General features: G+C 41.1%; 2 protein-coding genes and 5 non-coding genes across 7 annotated transcripts in view; 3 read left to right on the top strand and 4 right to left on the bottom strand.

Moving 5' to 3' along the window:
* UBE2V2 (ubiquitin conjugating enzyme E2 V2) overlaps positions 1-5118 on the bottom strand; it is a 35564-nt gene extending 30446 nt beyond the window's left edge. The window contains exon 1 of the mRNA XM_018909984.3: positions 4991-5118. Coding sequence (XP_018765529.1) covers positions 4991-4997 — 7 coding nt within the window. The 5' untranslated portion in view covers positions 4998-5118. The remainder of the gene's footprint in view (positions 1-4990) is intronic.
* On the bottom strand, positions 473-545 carry TRNAA-AGC (transfer RNA alanine (anticodon AGC)). Its single transcript has one exon. It is a non-coding gene; the product is annotated as a tRNA-Ala (tRNA).
* A 4512-nt stretch (positions 5119-9630) lies between the features above and the next one.
* TRNAA-AGC (transfer RNA alanine (anticodon AGC)) lies at positions 9631-9703 on the top strand. The gene has a single exon. It is a non-coding gene; the product is annotated as a tRNA-Ala (tRNA).
* Positions 9704-10354: 651 nt separating this feature from the next.
* Positions 10355-10427, bottom strand: TRNAA-AGC (transfer RNA alanine (anticodon AGC)). Its single transcript has one exon. It is a non-coding gene; the product is annotated as a tRNA-Ala (tRNA).
* A 2129-nt stretch (positions 10428-12556) lies between these two features.
* Positions 12557-12629, top strand: TRNAA-AGC (transfer RNA alanine (anticodon AGC)). The gene has a single exon. It is a non-coding gene; the product is annotated as a tRNA-Ala (tRNA).
* A 369-nt stretch (positions 12630-12998) lies between these two features.
* On the top strand, positions 12999-13071 carry TRNAA-AGC (transfer RNA alanine (anticodon AGC)). The gene has a single exon. It is a non-coding gene; the product is annotated as a tRNA-Ala (tRNA).
* A 2460-nt stretch (positions 13072-15531) lies between these two features.
* On the bottom strand, positions 15532-26098 carry MCM4 (minichromosome maintenance complex component 4). Its single transcript, XM_050971514.1, has 17 exons — positions 25998-26098; positions 25767-25867; positions 25470-25628; positions 24573-24736; positions 24389-24487; positions 24147-24242; positions 23963-24058; positions 23427-23565; positions 22781-23001; positions 22145-22265; positions 20495-20754; positions 19202-19567; positions 18904-19031; positions 17420-17627; positions 16682-16910; positions 16430-16563; positions 15532-16084 (listed from the first exon to the last, which is right to left on the bottom strand). Exons 2-17 carry the CDS (start codon positions 25834-25836, stop codon positions 15992-15994), a joined length of 2583 nt encoding a protein of 860 aa, XP_050827471.1. The 5' UTR covers positions 25837-25867; positions 25998-26098; the 3' UTR covers positions 15532-15991.
* Positions 26099-26235: the final 137 nt, after the last annotated feature.

Here is a 26235-nt window from a genome sequence, read left to right as displayed (position 1 = left end):
CTAGCCCACTCTTTCTAATAAACAGCCTGTACAACCAAAACAGAGCAGAAACAATGAGTCTTACTCAAAGCATGTATACAAAATTTTGTTCACTACACACTAAACTATAACATCAAATGTAAGGTTAACTAATGAATGAAATCATTAAACAAATACCTAAGTACCAATCAAAAAATTCCTCATTTCCGTTTCTCAATAGATTCTACATGTCATTTTTATTGCATTAAGATATCAGTAAATTTGATTATTTCATGCAAAGATTGTGGTTTTTTTACTTCCTCTATGCCAAAGAGCAAACATCTGATTTTGAAATGAAAAAATGAAATATTTAAATCAATACGCGCAATTTTTTTTTTAATTTACAGTACTTTTAGGTTTCTGTACACCATTATACAAGAAAAATTGAGCATAAATAGGAAAATACTTGTGATCGCCGCCGTGTGGCATTTGACGACATCAATACTGAAAACACTGGAGAATGCGGGCATCGATCCCGCTACCTCTCGCATGCTAAGCGAGCGCTCTACCATTTGAGCTAATTCCCCACCTGGAAAAAAAAATAGCATGAGACTAGGACATACAGATCTTAAACTTACAAGAAAAACACACTATAACTACGATTCATTATAAATTCGTTGTTTCTTGCTGAGTCATTCTTTCCCCTGAACAACGGACTGCAGCCCACAGCTGCAATCATGGGACACGTCTTTCAGCATGCACACTACCAGAATAATTTGATTCATCCTTTTATAGCACGAGTCTTTGTTATTTAGCTGGTTTCATACAAGAAGCTCTCCAAAAGATCAAGTTACTTAAAAGAAATCAAATGCGTGTTTCTAGGGGAAAAAAAAAAAAAAGGCCCTACTTTTATTGAACAACTGTTCCAAATTCAACAAGGAAAACCCATGTTCTTTCCAATTTTCAGGGCATACACATGTAAAGACTGGTTCAGGAAACGTTTAATAAAGGAAAAAAATGCTACATGCTCGAATGAAACAGAGTTTTACAGTCAAAACTTACACATATGTGTGTGAACATATATATATATATATATATATGCATATATATGCACACACACATCCTGTCATATAAATATATGTATATCGACACATACATCTTTTTGGCAGGTGCCTGGCTTCTCTGAGGTGAGAGCGTCAAGTGAAAACAAAGCAGATTTGGCTTTTTCTTATTTATTACCTCACCAAACGCACTTCCCTATAACTAATACATTACTTTTACCAGTCTTAAAACTGACTTTTTGAAAAATGAACGCTCCGGTGCTCACGTGGCTTGACACGCAGTATAAAGCTTGTATCGCAGGCAGTGAACACGATGATGTACGCTCCCCCTATCCGCACCCCTGGCGCCTGGTCCTTTACCCCCCCAAACCTGCACCCACAGTCCCTGGTCCTTTACCACCCCCCCCACCCCCCCCAAAAACTGCTCCCACAGCCCGCCGGAGCCCGGCTCCCCCCAAAGAGCAGCCCAGACCCGCCGGGGGCCGGACCCGCCCGGCCAGGCAGCAGCGATGGCGCGTCCGCCCCGGAGCCGCGGTGCCCCGGCCGCAGGGGCCGCTCCGCGTCCGTCCCCGGAGCTCCCTCACGGCTCCTGGGCCTCGGCTCCTCGCGTTTGCTTCGCTGCTTCCTCGGCAGAGCCCTCTCTCCTTCCACAAAGCCTTCCCCTTGGCGTTCCAAAATCCCCTGCCACCTGCTCCGTGCTCTGCCATCCCCTCCTTCCCCCAGCCTCCTCGCTTCTGCCTCACAGAATTACAGGATCGATTAGGTTGGAAAAGACCTCAGAGATCATCGAGTTTAGCTTCTGCCTGAAGATCAGCACCTGAAAATCATCACGTTAACTAGACCATGGCATTAAGTGCCACATCCAGTCTTTCCTTAAATATCCCCAGGGACAGTGACTCCACCACCTCCCTGGGCAGCCCATTCCAATGTCTAATCACCCCTTCTGTGAAGGAATTCTTTATGATGTCCAAACTAAAACTCCCTTGGTGTATCTTACAACTACATCCTCTTGTCCTCTCCCTGGATGCATGTGAGAAGAGGCAGACCCTCATCTGGCTACAACTTCCTTTCAGATGGTTGTGGAGAGTGATAAGGTCTCCCCTGGGCCTCCTTTTCTCCCTGATAAACACCTGCAGCTCCCTCAGCCACTCCTCAATAGGACATGTGCTCCAGACCCTCCACCAGCTCTGCTGTCTTCCTCTGGACACCCCTCAATATCCTCCTTGGTGCGGGGTGTCCAGAACTGAACATGGCACTCAAGGTGAGGCCTCACCGGTGCTCAGAACAGAGTGACAATCGCTGCACTGGTCCCGCTGGCCACGCCATTTCTGCTACAAAAATAATGTGAACACACCTGTAACAACTTTCACGTACATACAGGTAACTTGATCACCCCAGGTTTTTTGAACTGAACCAAACCACAATGGCTGAGCACCGCTTTACATCTTTCCTCTACTTATTTTAACCACAGAGGCCTCTCAGGTGTCTCTTTGAAGCATAAAGTGATATACCAAGCAAGAGAGCTGGGTTTGGCTCTGGTTCTCTGTAGGGTGAGAAGAATTTACAAACTCCATCTGATTTGTCATGGAGTGTTCACTTCTGCTCTTCTCCATAAGCCCTCTCTGCTCTTGCACATACAGACAAATTATGTAGTCTATAATCTGCCATGCAGTGACGTTCTGACTGTTGCTCGAACATCTTTATTTACAGAGGAGATTGTTCCTGCACTATGCCAGCACTAAACCAGACAATGGCTCCTTGCTAAGCCAGGCTGCATGGCTCACTCCACAGACGGGAGAAGTTACTCATCCATCAAGTTTAAGCCAGGCCAAGAAGAAATTAAATCAGAGCTGGAGTGGAGGTAGGATCACCACCTGACTGGTTTCTAACCAGCCTGGCTTGTTTTTACCTCATTTACTGGCTTCTGGTGGTGCTGAATCATTTTATGTACCTTAGCCCTGACATGTGATGAGTGGCTTGGAGAAACTGTACACGCACATCCAGTTGTTCCTGGAGCTGGATTCTTTGGCAGGAGGCAAGACAGACTAAGAATAACTGAAACTAAGCCACTGACTTTACTCTATGTGGCAGTATCCACTTTGTGCTTGACAAGCTTCAGCATTGATTTGCTGCAATGTTTTGACAGTGCCAACCACAAGAAAATAAAAAAGCGAAGAAAGAATAATGTATTCAGAAGAAAATATAGCTGTCAGTTTAAGAGCAGTAATGGTATAAGTAAGAGTAATAATCAGGTATAAACTTGCTCTGGATTTATGGCCAGCTGTATGTTTAAGCTATAGCTGATTTTTTTTTTTTTTGTTTTTGTTTTTTTTTTGTTTTTTTAAAATACTAAAGGTAGTCCTGTCAGAGCTAAACCCAAGATTTTTGAAGGGCAGGAAAGGGTGATTGATGGTGTACAGTTTTTCAGTATGTGGAGAATGTTAAAAAAATCAAAAGCAGTGTGAAAATGATATAACACTTGTGAAGTAAGGAGAGATCTTTGCCATGCAAATAATTCAATTTTCTGTGGCAGCTGCTAGAACAAGCACAGACACTTCAGCAGGTTTTCTACTGAAAACACTAGGTGGGACACTGTGATACAAAATTCAACTGAAATAAGCCACATTTTATTCATATGATCTTATTTATGAAGCATGAACCACCTTGGATACCCATCTGGGCCTAAAAGCACCTGCTTACTTGATCATCTCTAGGAATTTAGAGTGAGTTAGCTAACCAACACTCATTATTCCATTATTTAGCAGTGATGACAAGGAACATATTTAGACCAGGCATTCCTGAGTAACTTCCTGGTCAAGTCTTTGGATAAAAAAAAAAAAAAAAACAAAAAACAAAAACAACAACAAAAAAAAAAACCACACAAAAACCACCACACCTTATTTTTGTCTTTATCTTCAGAAAAAATAAAGCTTTCTTCACAGGAAGTTTTTTAGAGACGGCTGCTAATGATTCAAATGCTGCTATGATCTTAAAGGACTGGTAAACAACTCAAGATTCTGCATTGATCTTGTTTCAAGTTGTTGAACACCATTAACTTTTTTTTTATAGCCTTTTATTTATTTGAGAAGTGTTGAAGTAGATGGAATTTTACTAACAACATATAGCAAAAGAAGAACTTAAGAGCTACATAAAAATAGCTCAACCCTTGCTGAAAGAAATTAATGAATTTCTTTTTTTTCCTTATTTTACTTTTTTCAGGAAAAATATCTAGCAAATACACAAAAATAGCAAGGTTATAAATGCACAGGAGATGGGTTATTGCCAAAACTTCAGAGATTCCAAGGAACTGAGGAAGAAGGGTGTAAGCTAGAGCACCTTTAGCCTACACAGTTTCACCAAGCCTGCTGGCTGGATAAATTAAAGATGGGTTTTACCATTTATTGCTAAAACTGCCTTTTCTTGCTAACAGTTAACCTGATGCTTGGTGTCAAAGGTGCAGAAACTGAGACTGTTTGCAAGACAGGAATGGCTTTTAGAGTTGCAAATAACACTTATGTTCTATAATCTCCTTTAAAAGAAAAAAAAAAAAAAAACAGAAAGTGACAGAGAAAGATATATTGCATATCCAAATCATTCAGATCTTGTGTTCTCAACTGTTAGAAGCTATCAGGAATGTGGCTGAAAAATGCAAATTCTGTCCTCCTTAAATGTATATTGATGTACATTTTTTTAAACTGTTTTTCAACCTCCACCCTCAAAGCAATGCCTAGGAAAATGCATGAGCATAAACCTTAAGATGAATTTATGTTATGAAAAAAAAAAGGTCACTTTAAAGGCATACACACTCAGCTGATATTCCTGCTACTTACAGCCATTGCATTGGGGAAACTAGGATAAAAATCTGCTTTTTTCAGCATCACCTTTAACCCATGGTAATACAGAGGGCAGCTTCAGGGGGACAGAAGAGCTGGCCAACAGGCAGGCTGGTGGCTTTTCTTTAGAGCACTTACCTGCCATCCCAACAGCTGCATCAGGTGTCAGGAGGAGACACAGCTATGGCATTTCCCTGTTCGCACGATGACAAACCTCCCAGCACCGCCTGCTCACCGCTCCATCTATAAAGGAATAAAAGCAGGGCAGCAGCTGCCCTGGAGGAGAGAGTTGCCATTGGGGTGGGTGGAAGGTTCTAGCACAGGGCAGGGCACGCTGAGTGTCTGGGGAGGGTGGAGCTAAGCTCCAGTCCGGAGAGGCTGGGAAGGTGGGATCGTGTGGAAAGGAGAGCTGTGTCTACTTTGAGGGCACCTGGAGCGAGTCTGGGCTGAGACCATGGAAAGACAAAGCAGGCGGAGGAGGTTTGTGTACAGCCTTTCACAGAGGCTTTCGGGTCGTGGTGGTTGTTTCAGGGGGTCTCACAAAATCTAGTTTTGGAGTCATGGGGCTTCCTGTATGAAGGAGGAGGTGCAGTGGGCTGTGCAGCTCCTCAGCAGAGTGGGTGGTTTTGTGGATTCTCCTGGGGTTCCTATTCCTGCGCTGCTCTGCCATGACTCGGGCTCTAGCCCTCCTACAACACCTACTACCACACTAATCCTACACTGCATTAGTAAATTTTAATAGCTGTTGTTTTCTTTACTGCTGATACTGCTCCTCCAGAGTTCGCTTAATTTGTGACACTGAGCCCAGGAGAGAAGTGGAAGACTCAAATCAGAGGGTAACTTCGGTTGAAGAGTTTGTTGAATTGGGTGCTATCCTAAACTTTTTTGTTGTCTTAATTCAGCATGGCTGTGGTGTTTCGAATACACTGTAAGCAGGTAGCTTCATAAGTGAATGCAGCTCCTCTAATGATAAATCCGGTTTCTCTGTTTTAGTTTAAAATTATTTTATGTCATGGCGGGGTATAAATTTAAGAAAGGAAAGCTGTCAGCTTTTCATATGGACCTAAGTAATCAGATGTTAAACATACACTGAACTTCAATGACTTCTGTGTATCTTAACCCTCTAGTCTTTGAACATTGCAGCCAAATACATTTTTCCATTCATTCCCTATAACCAGTTCCTTGGGGCTTTTCATAAATAGTTGATTTATTTATTTGGATGAGGTTATTGTTCTTAAAACTATTCTGTTATTCTTGAAAAAATCTCATTTAGTGAGCATGTAGTTCTGTTCCTTAGTAAAAGCCACAGGAAATAGGGATCTGAATCTTCTTAAGTCTTCTAAGCTATGAAAAATCTTCATTCTCACCCCTGTTAACTTTGGCACAAAAAGTGAAAGGTGGATAAAAATTGAAAATATAAAGAAATTGTTTACTATTCTGTGGAAATCCATGGCTTGGAAGAGACACTAAATGAACATGAGAAAAACCTTGTGTGTGCTGTTTCGAGATAGCTGATTAGCCAGGTGGCCTAGGCATAGCTAGCCCACATTCTCTGCTATGTAGAATTATAGGGAATGTAGAGAAAATGTAGATTCTTACAGTGGTGATTTAGAAGACAAAGGTTGCAGATCCAGTGGGATTCAGGCATAGGCAATCTCATTACTTTTGTAATAACCTTGTTTATTGATATTTACTGTTAAGAGGGCATTGTATACATAGCATGATGTTGAAACTTTTTTAAACACTCATTAGGTTAGTAGTGATATAAGGTCTTCCAGGAAAATAGGGAGTAAGTTGTAATGTGAGTCTACCCATTTTCCTTGGGAAAAAATACATAATCATGTTAATATATGACTTCCTGTTTCCCCATCTGAAAATAGAATGAAATCTTTGCTAATATGGACTCCATATGATAACCTAGGTGGAAACCTAAAATCCTTGTATCCTTTTAGAGAGAATAGTAACTTGTATGTTTTCTTGGTATTTCAACTCCCTGATAAAGTTAGAGATTTTACCAGTTGAAATAATGAGGGTAATTTTTGTATTGGTCCCCAGGGATGACTGTGAGTAGCATAAGATGATCTTGCTCAGAGCTGAGCTCTGAGATCACCCTCTTTTTATCAGTGCACAGAGAGCACAGTGTTAACCTGAATACTAATCTGATACATATATACAAAAAATATTTTGGTGTCATACTTCTTACAAAAGCAGTATATTTAATATTAATTATTTTGGCTTTTGCAAGTTTCTGCTGTGGCTGCTAGTGGTAACTGAAACTACTTAGGATGCCTGGCTAAGCTGATTCTTTGACCAGTACTAGAGAATTTTGTACTGAAGCCTAACCTCCCAGATGGACTATACTGATTTTCCTCAAACGTGGTAACTGCAGGAGCAAAAACTATTAAAAGTAGCAAATCTTTCTAGTGGTTATTATGGTTTGAGTTTGTTTTTTTCTTTTTGGTTGGTTCTTATGTTTTGGGATTTCTTTAGCATGTTTATGTCCTGTGCTTTGGGTATGAATCAATGAGAAATGGTAAAATGGAGGCAAAATTTTATCAACAAGCAATAATATCTTCACCAACAAATCAAGTTTTATTCTCATTGTGGCCGTTAAAAACAGAAATAGGGATTCTGGGACGTTTCTTCTGACTCATGGCATGTCTGCTGTGTTGCTTTTTATGTGATTTACAGTACATTTGGTGGGGTGCTGTCTGTTGGAATTTGAGGTTTTTGTTCATGGGTTTTTTCCTTCAGAAGATGGTGTGAATTTTGCTGTCCAATTCTATATTTTGATACGGCTTTTCAGTAAAATTATCTCTGAGGTCCAAAACACGTTTCCTTCAATGCTTTAAATAGAGGTTTTCCTTCCATGCTTTAAATATGGGATAAATACTGGATACAGAACTGGAGACATACTTGTTTCATTTTAAGGCTATATCTGTCAACTTGAAGGTTAGGCTATTTAACAGGATGAACTGAAATACTAGAGCTGTCCTTACTCATTTTGTCACTGCTGAATTTATAGTTCATTCTGAGTTTTTCCTGACTTTAAGTAAATTTTACCCTATCTGCTAAAGCCTAAAGCCTAAAGACTGTCAGTGCCTAGTCACAAATTGAAAGTTTCAGTTCGTGTGCAGTTGTCAGCCTGCTTGGGGATTCCCTTAATAAAACCAAGTGGATTTGCTGTACCTTTCAAAATCTGGTTTGATTAAACCCTAGTCTTACCTGGTCTTACAGGCCTGATAAAGGCACAACTAGAAAGGTTCTGTTTGCTTGCTTGTTTGTTATATAGCATAGGTGGTTTTGAGACTTAAATGTTTTTTGTTCAGAAGGAATACTAAGAAAAATGTGAAACATCCCAGAATAGAAGGAGCAGCAAGCTTCCTTACTTTGCCGGGCATACTGACCTGTGGGGCTTTCAGTCAGTTGCTTAAATGTCAGTGGTATCTGCAGTGTAATTCCAGCAGTAAAAACCTAATGACCTCCTGCAAAATAATTTCAGATGCTGCTTTACACATTGATTAAATAGGAGAGGGAAAAACTTTTTTTTTTGGCAAAGCCAGCTGTTTCAATTAGAGTGGAGGGTGTAGGTGGCAAGACACTGGAATTTTGTTAATGGAAGAATGGCCATGGGACTTCTGGTATACAGCTTTAGGGCTAGATGAAAGACTGAAAATTTTTTATTGTGTTTTCTGAAATCACTAAGTCATTGACAAGGAGAGATTTGAAAGATCTTTATATCTCAGTGTGATTCATGTGTCTTCAAGCATCCTGGGGAAATCAGGAGCTGTTTATGTAGTTATTGAATAAATTTCATTTCAGATACTCCTTTTAGATTTTTTAATCCTTTCAGATTTTTTAATATTGTAATTGTAATAAAAATTCGCAACTCTCTCTCTCTTGCTGTTTGTGAAACCACTAAACAGAATTTTCACTGCTGTTTTTTTATAGTAAAAATTTGTATTTTTTTACATTTTAGTTGTGTATTTTGATTTTCTTATGTATCTGTGTAAGTGTGCTTGTCTATCTGGTGATAGCATCACAACTTAAAAATGCCTGAGATATGTAAGTAAATTATGTGAGCTATTACTTTGTTTCCTGGTGTTCCATTTGGTGCTTTCTTCATTGTTTCCAAGAACCCTTGTTCAATGGGTGCTTTTTTTTTACCCCCTTTTTATAACATGAACCCAGCCTCTATTGCTGCAAGAGGAAGAACTGGAAGAACTCTACCTATTCAGTCATATATATTTTATATTGTAAAATATAGAGAAGGATAAAGTAATTTAGCTGATTGTCTTCCACCTGGGGATTACAGATAGGAAAAATCTGTTTTAGCAAAAATATAGTATTTGAATATATCCAGATTTCTCTTAAGCAGTAATAATTGTTTGGTGTGAACATGAGCCTGCAATTGCCTGGAAACACCAGCCCGGATGTTATCCAGATGCAGCTCCGCTGAACAAAGCGCCTGCCATTGCTTCAAGGAGTCCAGATATCATATTAGGCAAAATTCCCACTACGGCTGTCAAAAGCAGTGCGCTTGCAGGAAGGCCTTAATTGTTTCTGCACTTCGCTGGAGGGCTGAGCGCTGTTAGTGCCTGTCCGTGACTTGGAGAGGGAATTCGAAGGGCTCGGACTGCCCAGCTACCGGGATGTGGGGGAGGAAGTTTTGTTTGTCCTGGGGACGGCAGGTCACATTTCAGCACGTAGTACGGTGACTGTGGCAGCGAGGTGACCGTAGCCACGAATCGCCAGCGACGGCTGTGTCGAGCCCGCGGGGGGAATTAGCTCAAATGGTAGAGCGCTCGCTTAGCATGCGAGAGGTAGCGGGATCGATGCCCGCATTCTCCACACTTTTTGCTGCGCCGCTGTTCTGAATTCAGATGCGTTTTTCTGGAGCAGTTTCGTAAGGATTAAAATGAATCCGTTTGGAGACGCGTTTGCATCGTATGAACTAGTTAAGTTTTTAACGTTGATTAGAGCTGAGCTTTATTTTTTTTTTTTAGTGCGAATTAGAGAAGGGCAATAAATGATACTGTGGGAGACCGAGTATCACTTGAAACTCACCTTAGGAACAAGCGTGCTCTGCCCTTCCCACAGCAGCTGCAAGGTATCTGGAGACACACTAATTCTGTGATGAGCTGATGGTTTATATAGACGACTACAAACTTTTACATCTTCGCAGAGACAATTCCAGTAACTTTTCGTATCATTAAAAAGTAATCATAAATGCTCACATTCGGTGCAGTGGTAAGGGACGGAAGCGGCAATTTCTTTTTTCCTGTATCACAGAGTAACAGCGTTAGTTTAGATGGGTTTGTGAAGACATTACCCCTCAGAGAGTGCGCAGGTGTAATCTATACAACTACCATTTCTTCTCCCCTTTTATTTGCCGCGTGAGGTGGTCTCTGTTCCCTGCTGTGGATTTTCTACCACAAAGCCGAGGCAGTTCATGGAAGAAAATCTTTCTTCCATGATGAAGTCACAGCCCATCAAAAGATGTGGAGAATGCGGGCATCGATCCCGCTACCTCTCGCATGCTAAGCGAGCGCTCTACCATTTGAGCTAATTCCCCGTGTCGCGGCTGTCCCGAGGCGGCGGCACTCGGCCTCAGCCACCGAGTTCCGCTGTGCTCGGCTGCCCTGCCCAACTACATTGCCAGCTCTGAATTAACGTGGAAACCCCATGGCTGAAAAGCCGGGCTACACACTTCGCGTATGAGGAGCGTTTTCTGCTGTGTTCCGTGGGTGAAACAACTCGTTTTCCTGAGCAATGCATCCTCTAGGGCTTATTCAAGGAGAGAGAACTATTTTTTTTACATCTCTTACAAATACAAAAAGGCTTGTAAATTTAGGAAGATTACTCTCAGAAGTCACTCAAGCACAGTGAGATTTTTCTTCTCCTTTTTTTCAAGTCTTTAGTTCATTTTCCAACTTTATTTTCTCATTAAACATACATAAATGATAAACACAGTGGTTTAAAAGTTCATGTTTAGATTTTGGAGAGGAAAAATTCATTCATGTATTCTTATGCTATATTCTAGAAATTATTTGTATGTCCACCTTTATTTATTGACTTTGATAATATTCTGCCCAAATAGTATCACATCTTAAATATATGGGGTTACTAAGCAACTTTCTTAAATAGAAAAATTCACCTGTAGTCATACTAACTGACTTTGCAGTAGGAAGCACATGGCTAAACCTCTATTCACATGGTATTGAATCAAAGAATGCTTTCTAGATGTCAAGAAAGAAAATGTTGTTTACAGAGAGAGCGGATACACTGATATGCTCTGTTTAAATGCAAGGACTAAGTCCTGCTAGTAAACTAAAGTGTGTGCAGTAATTCAACAATACATATACTGGTGGTTTTCTCTGAAGGATTTAACCCACTGGATGGCAGCAGCCAGTCAAAACAAAATAAAAATTTCAAAATTGAGCATCAGCAAGTTATAACTTGTCCTAGGTAAGGTAGTACTCCAAATCTGTTACAATCCAATTACAGGTCGAGATGTGGAACAACTACAGCGTTGCAGTAAACATTCTCTTAAAATTCAAATATTCTCCTGCCGAACTTCAGTCTCTGTGCGATAAAAAAATTAAAATTTATTCTTAACACTTCTTGAATTATATTGGAGATGATTTTATCTACCTCACTTGAAGCAGACTTGGTGGGGGAAATATGCAAAAGCAGTTTCAGTTCTCACAGGCATATGTGTATGTTAGGCTCACTGTTGGCCTCCTGCAGACTGTGGCCAGGATCTCTCCCAGATCGTGTTTCACGAGGTTCAGCTTATGAACAGTTTTCTTTATCAACCCTGTGCAGTCAGAGTCATTATAAAAAAGGCAGATTACCTCTCCCTGTTTATCACCGCTATGTCTCACTCTGCTGCCACTGCAAAGGGCTAAAGCTTCACCCATCTGACTCACAAGAAAACGTTTTAGAACATTTTTAGAAACAGAATGTTTTAGAATGTTTTTTAGAAACAGAAAAAGTTTATTTAACTCATAATCCCAAGTGAGGAAAGATCTCTGAACTATTTTCAATTATTAAAACATGTATTTTGTGTAACTCACAATATTGTTTTGTGATCATGAATTTGTTGTTAGGTTTTCTTGCTAGGTTTTCATGTAAGATGGCAAGTAAAATGTCCTAATTCTTAACCTGGTTGGGAAAACTTCCTCACCTATGTCTGAAAAATAGCCCAACCTTCTTAGGTTCCTTAAAAAAATTTAAAAATAAGGGTGTTTCGGTGTATCAGTTTCATTTAACACAGATCGCTTCAATGTATCTTCTTGTCAATATTAATGGAAACTGATGTAAGTTAATTTAATCAGGCTTGAGTTTTGCTTTCTAGATGGTCTCCTGAGGGGACATCAGGGCAAATGCGGATTTTGTGTTATCCTCAAGCTGCTCCACTGTGTTTACTGTGATGTGGTCTCCCTGAGCGTAGGAGGACAAATCCAGCGTGTGGCAGGTGGCACTGAAAGGCTGCAGGGCACGGGTTTGTCGCGCACGTTAGCGCGAAGTGCCTTATCACATTACTCCGCCTTACCACGTCAGCCTTTTTGTCATCTCGGGCAAAACCAGGGGCGGCTTCAGGTCAGGCGGTAGTTACAGGTTCGGAGTAAAGTCGAAAAGCGCTGTTTGTATTTGTGGCTATTGAAGTCTGAAGCTCCAGGATGGCTGAGCTGCCCGCGGGGGGAATTAGCTCAAATGGTAGAGCGCTCGCTTAGCATGCGAGAGGTAGCGGGATCGATGCCCGCATTCTCCACTCTCGGTTTTGCTCCTCGTAGGAGTAAAAATACTTCACTGCTTAAATAAAGCCTGACGCGTACAGCAGGAAAGCAAAATGCCACAACGCACTTCCTGTCGTGAACGGCAGGTAAGAAACTATTTACTTTTTATTATTACATGCACACAGCTGGAAGACGTCTGTTCCATTTTGCCTTGTTTCTTGCTGCTTGATTTGGAAATGCTAAATAAAATCTACAAATGTATGATTTTGGAATGGAAGTTGGATGTGTTGTTCTCTTTTGTGAGCAGAGGCCAGAGCAAGAGAACTTCATTCTACATATCGAACCGTGGTTTTAGAAGCTTGCAGGGGATGAGATTCCTGTGATCCCAGTAACGACCACAAGGGGGGGAATTAGCTCAAATGGTAGAGCGCTCGCTTAGCATGCGAGAGGTAGCGGGATCGATGCCCGCATTCTCCAGTCTTTTGCCAGACAGGAATTCATCCACACTACCAAACTAAACGTGTAACTAATTCTGTAAAATGTTCGTTTTGTTTTCATCGGAGTAAAACTGATTTTTTTTACTTCCTCCTTTTCTTCCTCTGCCCTTATTACCTAAATCAGGCTTATACAACTGTATAGGTCAGTCCTCTGTTTTAACAGATGACTTCCTGCACAGCCTAAGTTAAATTGAGAAGGAAGAGGATTCTGCTGTATGACATTTTTCCATGCCTAATGAAAACCAACATGGTTTAACCCCAGCCAGTCAACAAGCTCTACACCATTGCTCACTCACTCCCCAACAATTAGAAGTGTAAGAGCTGGAGAGCTCAATGGATGAAATAAAGGCATTTTTAGTAGGGAAAGCAAAAGCCATGCACACAAGCAAAGCAGACCTAGGAATTAACTCACTGCTTCCCATGGGCAGGCAGGTGTCCAGCCATCCCCAGGAGAGCAGGGACCCATCACATGTAATGGTTACTTGGGAAGACAAATGACATCACTTCAAATGTTCCCCCCCTTCCTCCTCCTTCCCCCTTGTTTTATACTGGGCATCTTGATGCATGGTCTGGAATATCCCTTTGGTCAGTTGGTGTCGCCTGTCCTGGCTGTCTCCTCTCTACCGCCTATGCCAACATGGAAATATGAGAAGCAGAAAAGGCCTTGGCTCTCTGCAAGCCCTGCTCAGCAATAACAAACACATCTCTGTATTATCAACCCTGTGTTCAGCACAGATATAAAGTACAGCTCCACAACAGCCACTGTGAAGAAAATTAACCATACAGTATCCAAAAGCAGCACACAATGGATGAACGATGGTTAGAGACCTGAATTAAAGTATCTTGATCACACAGTGGAAATAGTTTCAGAATGCTTGTTCTACCCCAGCTGTCTGTTGTGATCCCTCCCCAGATGCATGGGATCTTCTTTCATTAATGACATTTATGAAGCTGTAGTATGAGCTGGATCAGTCAAGTTTACAGCTAAAAGGCATCACCATTTTCCTCCCAAGTCTGTGTCCTGGAAAGCACACTACAGCATCCACGTATTTTAGCTATGGCCTGTGTGCAGGCTATAATTGAGCTCCTCAGACTTCTTTCCTACTTCCATTTTGCAGGGATGCCTTTAAGAGGCTGATGCCTCTAACATACCTGAAAGCACACTCGTGTCACTCGTGTTAGAGCTTCAGAGATAATGTTGACCATCTGATTCACTTTCCCCAACATCTTAATAATTTCTTCTGGTCCTTCTCCAGACATTGTGTGTTTCATTATGGCACACTTTCCCCTGACCCTTCCAGGAGCTGCACAGCAAGTGCAGCTTTTTAATCTCAGTCACCAGTTACACTAAATTTGTTGTCTTAAATGTTAACTAAGCACTTAACAGCGTGCAAAAAGCCCTTATTTCCTCACATCTTCAGTCTACACTGGATGGGAAGAAAACATGTGAAATCAGCAAAAATTATTCCATTTCTTGGTGTGTCTCTGGACTAAAAACTTAATCTTCTCATTGAAAATTTATAGACCCCAAATATCTTTCAGTATGATCAGTAGATAGAAGATGCCTCGAATGTGCCTAGAATGGTCACCCTAAATCCCATTGTTCTGAAAAGTCTAGGGCAACCTTACGGCTGCTGTGTAGGCACTTATTTTCAGCAAAGTTTTTCTCAGTTCACAATGTGTTGCCACTTCTCCCCACAACATGCTGTGGTAAACCTGTTTTATAAAAATTATTTCTGATCATGATCTTTGATCTTTGTAATTTTTTATCTCATCAACTGTAAGCAGTGTGGACAGTGTAGACATCTGTCTCAGGAATGTCTAATGATTAGAGAAAGACTCATCATTCTTTTAGGATGAACACAGTATTATCCAAGATCATTTCAAGTAAGTAAATAGATGGATTATTTTTTCCCTCTTCATGAAGTGAAGGCAGAGTACAGTTTGGAATATTTCTCAGTAACATCCAATTTCAAGTTTGGCTGAAACAGTTATGAAAGGATTCTAACCCACTCATTGCACCTAAATAAAAAAGATGTAAAGCAATTCTGCTGCTTTGTACAGCTGAGGAAGGTTGACATGGCCTTGTATTTTTCTATTGAAAAATCACCCATACCATGCCCTTGGGAATATTATTGTAAACAAGCTAAAAGACCTTCTTCTTTTAGGACTGATTATATGTCATTACACCAAAGATGGGTAATCTTAATTAGTCAGACCTAAAATTGAAGTAAAGAAACGTCATTTCAAGTAGAATCTCTCTTTTTTACATTGAGGATGCTTCCACAGTACAGTCAGGTCAAACAAAAAAAAACCCAAAAAGCAGAGTGCCTTTCATGGTCTCAGAAAGAACTTCCAAAAAAATTGCAGAATTCTAGATGGAAAATCAGCACAGGATATGCTGATTTGTACTTGAAATGAACACAAGAGTCCTTTTTAAGTCAAATAATTTTATTTCAGCTTACTGCAATACTAACAGTAAAAATTACAGCTACTAAAAAGTCATTTGAGTTTTTACAATTTATATGGAAATACAGGCAATACTGTTACCATGCTCTAAAAAACATCAAAAAACACAAAGCCCTTGCCATATTAGTAATTACATTTAGCTAAAATGTAAATAGTATTATTGACATGAGGATTTCCATAAAATCTTATAATGACAGTGATGCCACTTAATCATGACTACGCTTGTCATAGCAAGTGATAGCCCAAGCTGTGAAAATCTTGCAGTAGTAATACAGTAAGGCAAAGAGGAGCCATGGCAGTTGGATGGCAGGGAAAGGCTATGCCTGTCATAGCAGATGATAGTCCCAAATCTCAAAGATCTTGCAGACTGACACTATCTTGAGTAAGGCGAAGTACAAGTCATGACAGCAGGCTCTCAAGCACAGGGCAACTCACAGCAGCCTCACTGTCTTTCCAGTCACAGTCAGGAAGTCCTCATCAGCCAAGGCACGAAGTGCTTCTTCAAACATTTCCTTCGTGACAGCCTTAAAAGAAAGGAGCAAATCAAATAAAGATGGGGAAAATACTTCAAACATAGTAAAAAATGCTATACTTTCTATCAATTTTCTAATATTTTTATTTGAAGTTTTCATTCTATGTGAAAATTGAAGCCTGGCCCAGAACCTGAAGCTAAGTTTGGTAATTCCAGAAGCCAGATTAAACTAAGGTACAGCAAATTCAACTCATTTGTCTGCAAAAGAACTGGTTTTGTAGTCATACTAACAAATCGTTTGTGTTTCCATTTCCTTCCATAATGTGATTTGAAGACCAGAATGTTCAAAATGCTTTTAAACATTAATGGAAATGTAAAAACAAAGCAGGAAACGTACCATATCAGACTGTGCTCGGAGATCATCCAAAAGCTGCTGGTACTTCAAAGACGGTGCTTTACCCTTTGATTGGATGAGCTTCCGTAAGGCTTGAGCCAATTCCTCTTTCCGCTTACGAGCAGTTGCGCTCATTCCTTATAAAAGCAAAGAAAACACCTTTTAGCGATCAGCTGAGGAGGACAGGTTAAGTTACATTTTAAAAACCACAAAATCCCAACAGTGGCCCTGCTTTAACACTATAGAAGCAGAAACCTGTTGTGAGAATGGATATGTCCACAATGCCGGTCTTTGGATCAGTCGCAGATTGTTTCAGCGCTTCCCGGTGGAGGCGTTTTGCTTCCTCCACATCAACAGTTTCCACCTTCTCGGAGAAGCGCACCTTGGCATGCGCCTCAGCCAGCCGGATCAGAGACTCCAGTTGCCGGGGGTAGGCGGAAACCATTCCCCTGCCGCTGCCGATCTTCCTCATGTCCACGTACGCCTGAGAGGGAGACAGGGTTACACAGTTCACTGCCTGTTAATTCCTTCTCAGTCCCCTGCATCCCCCATCTCTTATTTCAGAATGTGAGCAATTTTGGCAAGCCATTCCAAATACTGTATTTCTGCTCACGGTTCATCTGCAGTGATGAATAATCACATCAAATATTTTTTTTTCCATTATAAAGCAATTAAACTGTGGTAATTAATAAAATTTTGAATCACTTTACAATTCTGGATTAGTCTTATATGGCAGTACTTGTGCCTATGATCACACATTTTGCTTTGGTAGACTTTTATGTGTTTTATGTGATGGAACCAAACCAAAAAATCTGAAAGCTAAACATTAGAATGCAGAATGATTCATCTGATCCCTCTTTTCATCAAAGACTTTTTCTTTTCAAGGATTTTACAGAAGGTTCTTATGTAGATAGAGAGTATGCACAAGGGAAATCTCACCACTTCTGACAAGTCAGGAAAGACTCTGAACATTCTAAGCAGCAATTCCTTTACCTCAATAAGGGCTTGGCCTGCTTCTTCACCTAATCTGGGATTTACATAACTACGAGCATATGCGATGTAATCCCTCAGTACTGCCATATCAATGTATTCCTCCTCCATCTTTTCTTCACTTTGGTAGTACAGTGAAACCAAATGGCGAGCAAGGCGTCTGTCATAAGCTTCATCACGGGGATCCAACATCAAAAAGATCAAGTCAAATCTGAGTGGGATATGATCCAGTGTTAGAGTGCATACTTTCTTGTCATTTAAGTACTTGGGTTAGAAGGATTTGACATACTAAGTACAGGTAAGAGTTACCAGACTTAATTCCTACTTTCTTAATTTCTCAGTAGAAATTGCTTTCTCACACCAGAAAAAACTTTTCTAGAATTCTCAAGGTACAGAACAACACAATGAATTTGCTTACACCCTATGGACTTGAAATTTTGAAAGCAAGGTACATTCTGAAAAATTTAGAGTCCATGTTCAAGGCTGACATATTTTGTTTCCTTAAAAAATCCACACCCCACCCCCGACCCGGCAAAAGAAAGATGCAACTGCCACAGCCAAAAAATCCCACACACATAACAAATGCATGGAACTTGCTGCTAAAGATACTGCCCTGAAATAAAACAGCCAAAAAAAAGCAACTAAATAAATTACAAATAATTCGAACAGCACTTGCAGTTTAATCCTGAAGAAAATGGTTTATAATTTTACAGTATATTCATCTAGTCTCAACTAAAAGCAGACATGGATAATGCATTTTTAGCCAGCCAATTATTTTTGTAGGCTTAAATCCAATAAATTGTGGAATTGAGATGCCGCTCAAATCTAGCAGCTATCTATTGAAATTTAAGCCATAAGTGTTCTCAGGATATCCAGTACAGCATGAGTGTACTTCAAACTTCCAGTTACTGTGGAAATTCTTAACAAGATGCAACTCCAGTATGTTGTTTAATTTTCTGTCACCAAGCACTAAATGTGGCTCTAACAGCTTCTGCCCAAATGAATGACCAGCACTGCTACCACCTCCCAAGGTGAATTTTACAAAGCAGCATGAAGCAGGCACAGATCTTAGGATTCTACCACCTCTGGCACCAAGTTCCCTGATCATCAGTGCTTCACTTTAAAATTGTTATGGAGCTGAAAACATCCTGAATTTTTAAGTAAATCAATACCGTAAGTTTCAGAACAGCTCATTTCTAGGATGAGTTCCCTGATCATCAGTGCTTCACTGATTATGAAACAACATAGAATTAAATAAGAGATCCTACAGATCTTATCACACCTGCTCTTCAAGGTCAACATGTAAATACTAAAGAGCACTCCTGTGCTCACAGAGATATTGCAAGGACAGCATATGAAGTATGTACTATAGAAGTTTTCCATTAGGTTGTGAACAACACAGTGGTTGTATTCTATTCTATGTAATGATTTTCAGAAGAGGAAGTTTAACATCCCCTAAAAATGACACATGCAGTGCAGTTCAGTACCTTGACAGCAGTGTATGAGGAAGCTGAATGTTTTCAATAGTAGTCTTTTTCGGGTTCCACTGTGATTCTATAGGATTAGCTGCTGCTAGGATAGATGTACGAGCATTCAATTGGCAAATAATTCCAGCCTGTCAAAAGGAAAAACATTTCTGAAACCAGCTGCAGCTGTGCCACCAAAACCTCTCTCCAACTTCACCAGATCACCAATGTTACTAGGTGGATTCTGTAGTCAAAAGCTATATTGTGAAAGCCTCTGAGTAGAGCAAAATCCCCTAGGAATAACTTCAGTTTCATTTACCTTTGCAATGGAGAGCGTCTGTTGTTCCATTACTTCATGTAGAACTGACCTTGTGCTTTCATTCATTTTATCAAATTCATCAATGCAGCAAATGCCATTGTCACTAAGTACTAGAGCTCCTGTCTGAAGAATCAGCTGCCGTGTTTCTGGATCCTTCATCACATATGCAGTAAGACCAACTGCACTTGAGCCTTTGCCAGAAGTATACTGGCCTCGAGGAACCAGGTTATACACATACTGGAGCAGCTGGGATTTGCTAGTACCAGGATCACCACAGAGAAGAATGTTGATCTCTGCACGAAAATTTCCTCTTCCTGTGTGAGTAAAATCCTTTCTTGATCCACCAAAAAGCTGAAGCAGAATACCCTATAAAAATGAAATTATCAATTGAATAGATGGAACAGAGCAAATACAGCTGTTCAGCTGAAACGTATGAAAAACAAACACTGCTAAAATTAACACAACTCAATGCATCTGCATGGTTTCAAGCATTAAAGACAGAAATTTTGTTGTCGTAACCAGATTTTGGTTGGAACCTGAAGAATCCCCTTTGATGAAGGGTCCTTTGTTTTCCTCAACTCTACCCTCTAGACTTGATGTGCCTTTATTAGCATTTTGAGAAGGTAACCTCAAAAGGAACTGTCATTACTATGTTCCCATTTCATAAGTAAATCACTGTATGGTTTTGAATTATACTTTGAGGAACTTGTGAACAATAATAATGTATAACTCTATTAAAAAAACCTCAAAGGAATATACATGGAGGAGAAGTGTTTGATGTCTAACAATACCTTGAGACCTGCTACTGATTGCAGTTTTCACAATGTTCTAGTGCTTCAGCTGATACTTTATTGGAACAGTCCCTTCCTGGATACATCCAAGTAAATGTTTTGATATGCCATAATTCAGTCAACCATATGTCATTTTGAAGCCACTCCTCCCTTGTGGAAGCCTCCTCTCAGTTACTATGTTACAGGTACTTACTTTCCTTTGATAGTCAGTAATCTGAATTACCAAGAAATGTCCAAGATACATCCTGCAATTAAGTTTTCCCAGTTCTGCTGCCTTCCTACCTTTTCAGTTAGCTTCCCTCTAATTAACATTCCTTAATAGCTTGAAAAGAATTATGATACACTTACAACCAACTCCACCCTGACAAGACCATGGCATTTTAAGACTGCTCAAGATAACAGCTGTTTGAATTTTTAAGTTTCAAGATACATTAACAACAAACAGTAACTATAAATATATACACATAAAAATACATGTCTTGCAAGAGAAAGAACTTTTCACCTTTTTGATATCTTCATGCTCATAGATACTTGGAGCCAGAGCTAAAGCAAGCCTCTCATATATGTCTGCTTTTTTAGAAAGCTCTTTGAGCAATTCCACACGTTCCTCTGTAAACCTCTTTTGCTCAGTTTCCTCATCAACACCGTGCAGGCGTTTGGAGTCTGTCTTGCGATAGTGTATGACGTCAATGTGGGTCCTGTACACGGATTTCACGCTGCTGACACGGGGATTAACTCGAATGGGGACTGCCCTGTAGATACCTAAATACAAGTTTCAGTCACAGCATTAGATATGGAGAAACACACTAATTCCAAACCCTAAAAATTTTACAAGTTCCCAGGAAGATTAGAGCTTTTCTAAACAGCCTAAGTACTTTGTCATCTAATTTCCCACTGTAAGTCACGTAGAAGCCATATTTAAGTCACCTAGACCCATTTTTGCAGATAGACATATATGTTTTACATTTGTACCAAAAGTGTTCTCAACAATGAGACCATTTTTGAAATAAAACTAAGGCTTGATGCCTTTGAAATTCCCACTCCAGTCAGCCTTTCCCCCTCTTTTTAAGTGCCAAGTTTAGTAACAGCTTTCTAATCCATTTCAAACAGCTTGGGTTTTTTTACAGCAGTTGTTTTTTAAAGCAAAGTGGTTTATAACATGCTGCTGCAGTATCACAAGACTTACTCTACATTATCACTCTCCTGACTGCAGACACTATTTAAGACACTGTCTCTTCTTCAGCTACAGCTTCAGAATAAAGAAATCAAGGTCAAACAGCCTGGGAATGTCTAGCCCAATCACAGGGTCAGACTGGAGTCAGCCGGAGTCCACTGCATGCTAAAGGCTGTCTCCCATCAGGACAGTATCTCTAAGGACAAAGACTCCACACAGCCTTGCCAGTCAACCTGTGATGATGAGGCTCGACCACCAACAGTAAAAAAGTTCTTGTTTTTAACTGGAGTTGCCGGTATTTCAGCTTGTGCCCTCTGTGTGCTACTGGGCATCATTAACAAGAATCTGGCTTTGTCTTCTTGATACTACCACCCCTTCATCCACACCAAATCAGGTGTTTCTAAACATGCTGGTAAGATTCCCCCAAGCCTTCTATTCTCCAGGCTAAGCAGTCACAGCTTTCTCACCCTTGCTGTGTATGTTCAAAGCTTCTGTTATCGTCAAAGCCCTTTGCTGAGTTCACTCCTATATGTTCATGTTTCCCTTACCCTGGGAGACCCCACAACTGGACCCAGTACTCCCTCAACCTGCTGACAACACTCCTAATACAGCCCAGGAGAACGATGGCACCACAGTTTCCTTCCAGTTTTGTTTTTGTCTGCAAGTTGGCTGAGGGTATAGAACACTGTCCCAATAAGAAAAGGCTTCCAGGATTATTGGTTCTATCACCTTTCCCAGGGCTCAAGATGAAGCTGACTGGCCTGCAGTTCCCCAGGTCTTCTCCTCACTGTAGGGAGTGCCATTGGCTTTTTTTCTAGTATTTTAGCCAGTCATCATGACTTTTTGAAGGTAACTGAATGGCGTTGCAAAAAAAGTGCCCAACTCCCTCAGCACCTGGAAGTGCATCCCATCGGGTCCCTTTACCCACAGTTAAGATCAATGAAAAAGAAAAATGGAAATACTCAAACCAAATTTTACCTGTGACATTAACTCTGTCACCTGGCTGAACTTTATCAACAAGGTCATTGTGAGCATAGAGTGCCACTGTATGTGGGGTCTGTCCAGCTGGCATATCTTCAGGAGACTCCTGCAGTTTGATCTAGCAAAAACACCATTTAAGTTCCAGTTGCAAAAAAACAGAGCTTTTCCACAAAGTATACAACAGAATTTGGTATTAACAGAGTCTTCAGCATCATTTTCAATCAGGAACAATGCTTAAGAACAAAAAAACCCCACCAAAACAGCAAAACTGATTACAAGAAATCTCATTATGAAAATGAGAATTCTGGTATTGCTACCGGCATGGATAAAATACTGCTACAAACAAGGCTCCCCTAGTCTAGAGAGAAGGGGACACACTGTATATAAAAGGGCTTCCATAGAGAAGCATTAAGAGATGTACATCCTTCATTTCATCCTCCCAATGCATTTCTTCTCCAAAGTAGACTTACTGTTTCACTAAGTTGTTTCACCCATTTCCATGTTCCAAAACACTTTTTCTTTTCAAAGCATTCAATCTCAAGATACATAACTAATGCTGTTGATAATTTTAGGAGGGTAGGGGAGCAAAAACTAGCAATTCTTTAATTTTAGCCACTACCTAAGCCAGCATACCATCTGTTTGTCAGAGAACATGGATCTGTTGTGAATCAGCGCCATGCTGTGCGTTGTGTTGCAGTTCTTGCACACTGATGGTTCAGCAATTCTGCCACGGTCAATTTCCACTCTGGTGGTGAAAGCGCAAACCTGGCATCTAAAGAATGCTTCCTGCATCTCAGGAATTAACTGGGAGCTTCTGATGACCATGCCACTGATGGTGATGAGTTGATCAATATCTACAAAAATACAGGGACTCTTGTTATGACCTCATACTCTTAAAATTTAAATAACCTTAAAAATTTCACATTACAATAGTTTTCAGGCAGAAGGTAGACAGGTTACTACTATTTCATTCAAGCAAAAAAGAATCATAAATGCATAATACAAATATTCTAATTTACAGGAGTATGTATATAAAAGAAAGAATCCTTTGCACTTCCAGAACTAAGAACACAAGTAGTTGATGACAGGAGATATTTCCTTTATGGATATGATTATCTTCCATTTGGGCTTTAAAGCATGTTCTTCTGAAACAGACATGAATGGAAGATACTGGTCTGGATGGACCACAAGTGCAGTTTTACATAGTCTTATGTTAGTATTCACTAATTTTATGGAAAGCTTAAGATTTTTTTTATAACATGGTAAGCAAAAAAATTACCTTCAGGGTTTAGATTTCTCATATTCCTGGTCTTCAGTGCATTATATGGCCTTACTTGAATTTGATGCTCTAGTATTGAATCAGGGTAACGATCAAAAAAGATCTCATTGGCAGCCATGTCAAATGTTGGGATAACTTCCTGTATTAGAAACAGCTTACAAGTTAAATCATAGAATGAAGTTATTATGCAAAAAGCATTTTATGTGCTGATCAGCCAGTAGTGACTAAGTTACGCCATCTGAACATTTTCCTACATAACACAAAACCTGCTGTTTGGATCAGATTTATTTATTCATTCACTTGAGTATTGCAAGGGGTGGAAGTACAAAACTCTGGACATTGCAGTTCACCAGCTAATTCTGCATGCACGAGGTGCTCACTGTTTCTGTGATCATTTACTATGAAACAAGACATCTCATATTCAGTAAAATAAAGTACCAAACACACAGAGTATGCCCTCCACTTAAACAAACATTTTAAACCCCAGAAATATGAAAGAGCCACCTGAAAGTCAGAAAACAAGTGCACTACTTCACCTGAGGATAGCAGATCAGTTGCCTGTAGAGATTTTCATCAAATGATCTTAGATGGTCACAATTTACGTTCAGGAATGGTTCCCCAACCATATTAATCTGCAAAAGAGTTGGGAAATCTTGAGCTCAATGGCATGCAAGACTGAAAAAAGAAAATCTGAATTACAAATTACTGCATTAGAAGTACCTCTTGAAGTCGTTGCATATAGCGTGGTTCATTAAGATCCAGGCCAATGTCTTCATCCTCTTTATCCAGTGGATCAATAAAGCGCTGGAGAAATCTCTGAATGTTAGAGATAAAAGAAAGACAGGAAAAATTAGCAGAATTTAGCAGTACAAACACCTCTTTTGTATCAGATTCAACTAATATTTGTTTAAATCAAACTAGCTTTTCATTAAAAAAAAAAAAGAGGAAGAAATAAAACCCACCTGGAATTTTTCTTTGCACGAGGCCACATTAACATCTGTTCCCCAAATAACAAGCTTTTGTCCAAGAGATTGCTCATTTGCTACTATATCCTCAGCCAGCTGCATGGAAACAAATCAAGCATATACAAATATTTACATGTTCAAAAAGAAGTTGTCAGGTACAAGAGGTGAGACATCCACCTACCCCATCCGAGTGTAAATCCACTTGTCTGGCTTTCCGGGCAGACCCGAGATCCGGCCTCTGCCTGACTGGAGTTCCTCGGGCACCACTTCGTGGGGTACCCTCTACCCTGGAGCTGGGTGTGCCGTAAGTCAGAGGTGAACTGATGTCAAAGTCAAGAGGAATGGCTATAAAAGGAATGGTTTGTAATGATAATTGAGACATTTTACATCTACAGCAGACTAAAATTCAGCCTCTGCATTTGTCTCATTAGTCCTTCAACTCTGTCATAAACTGAATCAAGCCCAGTGTTGTGTCAAAACACACAATAAAGATGTTGCCAGTCTCCCTAGAACTCTCCTTTGTAGTAACAGCTCTTCTCAAAGATCCCAAGTTCAAAGATAGCTTCCCTAGAAAACTTTACAGCAGTACTGCATTTTAAAACTTCACTGGAGTTCAAGCATAAAAACATACAGAATTGTAGATGGAACACTTTTTCTAGTATTTTGGGGGTGATAAGTGACACAAGTGACACAAGTAATTGTTACTGGAATTGAAAACAATCCTATATATAAACACAAGAAAGGCCTGCTGTGGCAAACTACTAGTTCCTTCTGTGTTAGCAGTTTTATCACTCTTTCTATACGTAACTTTTAAAAACTAATGTATATTCCCTGATACGTATTTCGATGCTTAGTGAAAGCTACGATAGAGATCTGCACCCCCCAGACACTGACTGCCCTCCTGCAGAGTTCACTACACTAAATTCAAATGAGAAACATGAGACAACGCTCATTTTTCCCTCGAGTGTTTTTCAGCCGCATCTGGCCCAGCCCTGGCTCGCCCCACGGGAGAGCAGGCGGTCCCCGGGCTGCATCCCCGGGGCCCGTACAGCCACGGAGCCGCCGCAGCCCAGCGTACCGGAGTGGCGGAACTGCGGCGGGCTGGAGAACAGCGCATCGGCGGCGCCGGGGCTCTGCGCGTCGGCGGCCGGGGACGTGGGCAAGGGCTGCAGGTCCCCGGTGGAGGTGGAGTCGTCTGTCCGACGCTTCTGGGAAGGAGGAGAGCGAGCATCTTGTGCTGCAAGAAACACAAGCGGACCCGGAGTTACAACAGCCAGGCCGCCGCACCAGGCGGACCGAAGCGAGGGATGGGAGAGCACTCCCGGGGCGGGGGGGACTGCCCACCCCGCCAGCCCCTTCCCAACGCAGCACTTACGAGTCGGGGGGTTGCTGCCCCGGCCGCGCTTGCCCCGTCGGCGGCTGGGAGTGGAGGCTGGCGACGACATGGCGCTGCTGCGGCTCCAGCTGCGGTCCTACCTAGGGGCAGGGGGTTGGAGAGAAGAATGATGGCGGCGGGCGCTCCGCCACCGGCCGAGCCCCGACCGGCAGGTTCCCGTCCCTTTCCTGCCCTCGGAGGCCGCGACCCCCGCCCGCTGCCCCCACCCACCTGTACAGCCCCACAAACACCGCCGCACTCCGCGCCAAAGACAGCGGCGTGCGCGCGCTCTCCCGGGCTTTCTGGCCAATGGCGAGGCGCGATCGTAACGGGAGCGTCCAACGAAGGCAGAAAGGGGGGATGCGGAACCGAGAGGGAAAGAAGGAAGGAGACAAAACCTCTGAACCCCTGAAGTGAAGGTCGCGCCCCGTTCGACCTGCTACAGTAGAGAAAGAATTATAATGCAGGT

Source organism: Serinus canaria, chromosome 2, assembly GCF_022539315.1.
Source record: "Serinus canaria isolate serCan28SL12 chromosome 2, serCan2020, whole genome shotgun sequence".
Classification (NCBI taxonomy): Eukaryota; Metazoa; Chordata; class Aves; order Passeriformes; family Fringillidae; genus Serinus; species Serinus canaria.
The sequence above is the reverse complement of the archived record's forward strand: the minus strand, read 5'-3'. Positions and strand labels throughout refer to the sequence as shown.

Coding starts and splice junctions, on each gene's coding strand:
- MCM4 (XM_050971514.1), bottom strand. CDS start 25,836: ATGTCGTCGCCAGCCTCCACTCCCAGCCGCCGACGGGGCAAGCGCGGC. Junction 25,629..25,766: donor GGGCAGCAACCCCCCGACTC/GTAAGTGCTGCG, acceptor TGTTTCTTGCAG/CACAAGATGCTCGCTCTCCT. Junction 23,566..23,962: donor AACTGATCTGCTATCCTCAG/GTGAAGTAGTGC, acceptor TTTCTAATACAG/GAAGTTATCCCAACATTTGA.